Raw genomic sequence first — 6,934 nt, forward strand, 5'->3', positions numbered from 1 at the left:
GTTGAATATGCCATTTCAATGGAGGCTTCAAAAACCGAGAGTCAAACCCTGTAAAATGTTCACCAAGTCCAAAGGAAAGGGTCGCACAAAAAGCTAAACCAAGTAAAATTGGTAGCTATAAAGTCCATGATCGATCTACACAAAAAGACAAAAAGACGAAATGCTACAGATGTGGGAAGCATAATCATATGGCAAATAAATGTCGTGCTACAAACTTATATTGTAAAAAGTGTCGAACAAGTGGCCTCAGTGTGTATGAAGTCGCAATCTTCACCTAAAAAGGCTAATACAGTTCAAGTTTTTCATGATTCCGATGAGGAAACATGTATGCAGCATAGTCTACAAGCGGAAGATGACCCTTTTGAATTGGACGTGCTAAATTTAGCACCAAACAAAAGCCTTACTTCGAAAGTTGAATCACGTGGTGGTAAATATTTCATAACCTTACAAATCAACAATAAGAAGCTCGCCATGGAATTTGATACAGGGGCAGCCATATCGGTTATGAACTATGACACTTTTATTGCAAATTGGCCAAATGCTAAAATAACTTCCACAAAAATAATGCTAAAAACTTACAACAATACGACATTTCCAGCTTATGGGAAATCTACAGTGGAAGTTGTTTACAATGGGCGAAGGGTTATGTGCGATCTTTACATCGTAAAAGAGCCATTTGATACACTTTTGGGACGAGAATGGGTAAAGGCACTTTATACATTACAAATTAATGCAGTTAATGTTTTTACAGATGCCGATATACATCATTTGAAGCACCAAATCTTTAAGAACTATAGAGATGTTTTTCAACCGAAAATCAGAACGATTCCCAGTGAAAAAAAGATTCTCAAACTAAGAGAAGGAGCTTCGCCTATTTTCATAAACCCATGACAGGTTCCTTATGCTATTCGACCTCTTATAAAAGATGAAATTATTCGATTAGAAGAAGAGGGTATCCTCAAAAAGGTCAAACATTCAGATCGGGAAACACCTATAGTGTCAGACAAATCAATACGTCTCTGTCTCGTTCACAATCTACAAACTGATTGTGAACGATAAATACAAAATTCCCAAAATCGACGAACTGTATCAAAAACTAAAATATGGCGAATAATACTGCACTTTTGATATTTATAAAGCCTACTTACACCTTATAATGTCGGAAGAGAGCGCACTTTTGCAAACTGTGAGTACAACAAAAGGTCTCTACAAAGTGAATAAACTCATGTTTGGAGTTAAGACTGCACCCAACATATGGCAACGCTTTATGGATGAGCACATCATTGACAATCTGGAGGGAACAGCTTGCTTTTTCGATGATATCATCATAATGGGACGAAATGTAGATGAGACCCTCCAAAGATGCAATCTCCTCCTTGACTAGCTGCGAAAATTCAACCTTCACTTAAATAAATGCAAATGTAAAATGTTTGAGAGAAGTGTAATCTATTTGGGACATAAAATTGACAAGAACGGCCTACACAAGACACCTGATAAAATATACGCTATATCTGAGATGAAACCACCTACAGAAATACTACCACAAGTTTATACCTGACTTGTGTCAACAAAATTACACCCATTATACAAACTCTTACGAAAAGAACAAAAATTTGTATGGTCATCTGACTGCCAGCATGCATTTGAAGTCCTCAAAAAGGAGATAATGAGTGAGAATGTACTCGCTAGATTTGATGAATATCTCCCATATATCCTCGCTACAGATGCCTCACCAATTGGACTTTCAGCTATGCCTTCCCATATAACCGAGCAAGGTGAGAGACCAATAGCTTTCGCATCGAGGAGTCTATCGAAAGTCGAAGCCAATTACAGCCTATTGGATAAAGAAGCTACAGCCATCTTTTGGGGATTGCATAAGTTCTTTGACTACTGCTATGGAAGATCACGGATAATAAACCATTAACTTCGATATTTAGCCCAGAGAAAAATGTACCCTTACTAACAGCTCAACGTTTACTACATTACGGAACGCCCTTTTTCTGAGTGGATTCAATTACGAAATTAAATACAAAAATACAAAAAACACACTAACGCTGATTTTCTTACCAGACATCCTTTAGAGAAGAATTGTTTAGAGGACAAAACCAAAGAAGTCTACCAGCTTTGGGAAGATGTTTTGCCCGTGACTAAAAATGACATACTGAGGGAAATGAAAAAGGATAAAGAGCTATCTTTACTTTACAATTACAAACTGGAGGTTCTCTCAAGAATTCACCATACAGCGCTATGGAAAGTGAGCTTATGTAGCAGGACTTCCGACAACACTTCGTCTGGAAGTCCTTAAAGAATTACATACTGCACATATTGGTATAACGAAGATGAAGGCACTGGCAAATAGTTACTGTTATTGGACGGGAATCGATCGCGATATTGAGGAACTAGTAAAGAGCTGTCGTGATTGTGCAAAGGTACTTACAGAGCCAAGCAAAGTTCAAATTCATCCATGGGAAGTTCCTGCTCAACCTTGGCAGCGCCTGCATATCGACTTTGAGGGACCATTCATAGAGTATTTCTTCTCAGTGATCGTTGATGCAAAAACGAAATGGTTGGAGGCATTCCCAATGAGGAGTATTACAAGCTTTTTCACAATTCGCGCACTTAGAGAAACTTTCTCAAGACTCGGGATTCCGAGTACACTTGTGTCAGATAACGGTACAAACTTCACTTCAAAAGAATTTCGTGATTTTTTGAAATGAAATGCAATTAATCATAATCTTTCTTCACCAGCGCAACCCTCGACGAATAAAAAAGCGGAACGTTTTGTACGGATCCTAAAAAATGGACTTCGATCGTCAGTCAATGACCCTGGCGATTTACACGCGAGGCTACACCGTTTACTTATGCAGTACCGAAAGACTCCATCTACAGCAACAGGAAAGAGCCCAGCCGAATTAATGCTAATATTTAGTTTTCGAACAAGACTTGATTTGTTGAAATATACATACGCGGGGGAGAATGAAAGAAACAACGAATGCAAGCGGAGTTGTGATGTTGAAGAACTGGTTCAAGTCCGCTACTATCAAAACAAGGAAACCAGCAAAGTCGACGATTAAAGAAGATCCAGTTAGAGACAACGCATTAAGAAAATATTCAATAAGAGTGGATGCGTTAATAATGTCACAAGGCCTGCGCATTAGCACGCGCAAAATCAATTTCCAGTTCATTTAAAGCGATCAAATATTTTTAAATTATTTAATAACATCAGGTCAGGGGTCTTTTTCACGAAACTCTTGTCACTCTGCAAAGAAATGATATCCTGCAAAGTAAAGTCCAATGTTCCACAAAACTTGAGAAAGTGAAAAAAATTCACTTTGCAATTTTTCGACTTTATTTGAAAAGAGAAAAGTAAAACTAATCTGAAGACGGTTTATTTGCAAATTCCATGCAAAGATGCGATACCGTGATATTGGGCTCCATTCCCAATCCAATGTACTCACGAATGTTGTCGCGAGTGTCTTAAACACATATTGTTTCGCCTTTTAAATTGTGTTTTTTTTCCTAATTTTAGACAACACAAATTCGATTGAACTCCCTTTTGTCATTTCTTAGCTTATTTTATTGACTAACGTCTTCTTATGTATGTGTATAAAATATTCTTTAATTCTATTCTTTTTTTAAATTATTTTACAATAGCTTTTCAAAAGAATATTTTTATATATTTTCTTCTATAATCTGTCTTATTGTATTGAAGGATACGAAATCAATGGGCTAAAAAAAAACTCTAAATAATCAGATATTTTTTAAATTGAATCAACGCGTTAACCCTAAAAGTCAAAACGCATGTCCTTTGGTAAATTCGTCAAAATTAAAAAAATAGCCTATTATTTAATTCTTTATTTTAAAAACGGTGTGTTGGTGAAACACAAAGAACAAATGCCTTGCATTATAACAAAACTTTTCACTTTTCAGAGAAGACTTTTTACTTTGCAAATTAAAGTTCAATGAAACGCGTTTTGCAAAGAAGAAGAAAACTCATCAATTCAATAATGTCCTCTTTGCAAATTTGCGTTTAGTAAAACGTAATTTGCAAAGCAAAAGTTCAAAGTTGTAAAGTGATAAGTTAAAAGTGTTTGGTGAAAAGGTTTTTAAAATATGCTATTTTGGAAATGATAACTAAAAACGTTCTTTTTTTAAGGATAAGTTTAATCACGACCTTTTCTTTATAAATAGATTTTATCACGATTTTGTAATGTACAAATCTTGCACGGAGTTTAAATCATTTTAGTATCTCACTTAGTTTTCGTAATTTCTATGATTAGTTATAAAAGTTTTGAAAAACATTGAATGTTATTCCTTAATGCTTTTGGATAATTCGTTTTAGTGTTAATTTTTAGTGCTGAATCCGAATCCAAATTCGGAAATAGCCGTTTTCAACATTATTTCTTATAATTTTAACTTTCCATAGAAAGTTATCGTTCTGATTTTTGGAATTGAAAACGGTGACATTTCTCAACCTTTCAAGCTCTTCAGATCCTAAACAAAAGATTTTAAGAGAGATGCCTGTATGTGTTAAAGATGCAGAAAGGACTTTTACAAAAATTGTGTGGGTGTTTTTTACTAACAAAAAAGTGTTAGCAATTGATTTTTGACTTAAATATCTTGGCAAAAATTAAAAAATTAAAATTCAAACTGATTGTATCCTATCAAAAAAAATAGTGTTTTAAACATTTATTGGAATTTGTAGAAAAATCCAACAGTTCGATTGGAATATTTCGAGAATAACTTCAAAATTATTTCATTTTATGCAAAATTTTGTTGTTAACGTAAAAAAATGTTTTACGAAAAATCCAATTGGTATTTTCTTATGAGAAATAAAAACTTTCGAAAAATTCTGCTAAAATTGGTTAGCATTGGTTTTCGACTAAAAATGTCGGGAAAAAACATGCATTGAAATTAAACTTATTTTATTTCACAGAAAATATTGTTTTCGATATTCAGTAATTTTTATATATGTAAAAATTCAACAGTCCGTTTTTTTTCATAAAAAATAAAATCTACAAAAAATGTTACGCAAATTTGGTAAGAATTGATACGAGTACATAAAGACAAACTTTTAAGCAAGACAAATCGACAGACGGGATGGGAAGTTATCAGTGAGGGTTGCATCACAGCCTCTTTTTTGAGAATTTTTTGTCGTGGCAAGTGGTTATTTTAACGTACATACATATGTATTACACAATATTCAATCAAATAACGATCCCACCAAGTTTCGAAAAATTCTGCTAAAATTGCTGAACATTGGTTTCGACTAAAAATCCCGGTAAAAAACATGCATTGAATTTAAACTTATTTTTTTTATTAACTTATAAATTTTTTTTAGATAAATTCATTTGACAACTTTTCTCACAAAACACGAAATCGTACAAAAAACGGTTTAGAAATGGTTTTATAACTCAAGTATTGTGGGAACAAACAACGAAGACATTTTTTTATCTCAGATATTAATATTTAGGTTTTAGAAAAACCAATGAGGATATTTTGAAAAAAAAACTAGTAAGAAGATTAAATAAGTTAAGCTTACAAATTAAAAAAAAAAACACAAATTCATAAATGTGCATCGCCTCAAAAAATCTAATATAAAGGTTTTTTGAATTACAAAAGTTGTATGTGAAAAACCTGACATGATAGATTGATTTTAAAGTCGGATTCGAACTACCATCAAAAATCTTAGAAAAATTATTATTGGGGAGCCATCAGTGATTAGCTTTATTTCGTCAAAAGATTGTTTGTCACGTTATTAAATCACGCAAATAATTTCCGACGCATTCAAAATCAGGATTGCTCCATAACTTGACAAGATCTTTTTGATACAAATTGCGAAGAATTTTTTTTTTCTTTTATGTGTATTCCAGACATTATTGTTGTCTCAGAAATTTGGATTTATGATTGTGAGAAAAATGATTATGGGCTGCCAGGTTATGATTTCTATCTGAATGCAAATGAGAATTATGCAGCAGAAGGTGTTGGTAATTTTGTAAATCAAGCTTTAGATGTTATTGAAGTTTTGAAATTAGATTTTCAAAGCGCGGATGTTTTGAAAATTACCGTCAAAATTAATAAACAAATCTTTAATATATTATGTATTTATAGACTTCATATATCTAACAGTTCAGTTTTTATGGAAGAATTTTCAACTTTCTTGGATAGTGAGAAATCAAATAATTTGTTAATTGTGGGTGATTTGAATATCGATACTTTAGAAAGTAGTGAGTTCGTGGCAACTTATCTTGATTTGTTAGCTTCTCATGGACTTGTTTCGTTTATTAAAGAGATAACAAGACCGGGATCTGGAACTTGTCTTGATCATATTTATGGCCGATTTGTTCCTTCAATCAGTTCCTGTGAAAAGTGTGTTTTTGACCTCAAAATAACTGATCATTCCATGACTGGAACTCTTGTTGATATAAGGAAAGAAAGTATTTGTTCTGATTCTAGTCCCCGAAAATTGATTAAAAGTATCGATTTTAGTAGGCTTAAAACTAATTTGTCTTTTGAGTTTTGGGAAGAAGTTTTTGCCGAGAGTGATCCTTCCAAATCGTATGACATTTTTATTGATATTCTTTGTAGATACATTTCTGATGCTTCTTTTGATATCGTTCCGAAAAAGTCTAATAAGCGTTTAAAGCCGTGGATTACGTATAGTTTGCTTAAAAAAGTGAAGTATAAAAACAAATTAAGACAAAAGTGTTTAAAACGCAACAGCAGTCAGAATTTAAAAAATAAATATAAGAAAATTTGTGTTGAATTAAAGAAGGAAATTCCTATTTGTCGTGATAACTATTTTAAAAACAAATTCAATCTAGCTGAAGAAATATTAGAAACGAATGGAAAATAGTGAATAGTATACTTAATAAATCTCAGAGCAAAAAACAACCTTCTGCTGTCAATGTTAATGGTCGTGTGGTCTCAGATA

The 6,934-nt window shown here is 33.0% G+C and overlaps 1 protein-coding gene across 1 annotated transcript; it reads left to right on the forward strand.

The window, feature by feature from the left end:
- The first annotated feature begins 2,339 nt into the window (after positions 1-2,339).
- On the forward strand, positions 2,340-3,074 carry LOC129944843 (uncharacterized protein K02A2.6-like). The gene is made up of 2 exons (XM_056054505.1): positions 2,340-2,673; positions 2,749-3,074. Exons 1-2 carry the CDS (start codon positions 2,340-2,342, stop codon positions 3,072-3,074), a joined length of 660 nt encoding a protein of 219 aa, XP_055910480.1.
- Positions 3,075-6,934: the final 3,860 nt, after the last annotated feature.

Source organism: Eupeodes corollae, chromosome 2, assembly GCF_945859685.1.
Source record: "Eupeodes corollae chromosome 2, idEupCoro1.1, whole genome shotgun sequence".
NCBI classification, from domain to species: domain Eukaryota; kingdom Metazoa; phylum Arthropoda; class Insecta; order Diptera; family Syrphidae; genus Eupeodes; species Eupeodes corollae.

Bases quoted from the DNA above. Each gene is read 5' to 3' on its own strand.
- LOC129944843 (XM_056054505.1), top strand. From the start codon at position 2,340: ATGAAGGCACTGGCAAATAGTTACTGTTATTGGACGGGAATCGATCGC. The intron at 2,674-2,748 runs GTACAAACTTCA...TTTCTTCACCAG, and splicing joins TACACTTGTGTCAGATAACG to CGCAACCCTCGACGAATAAA.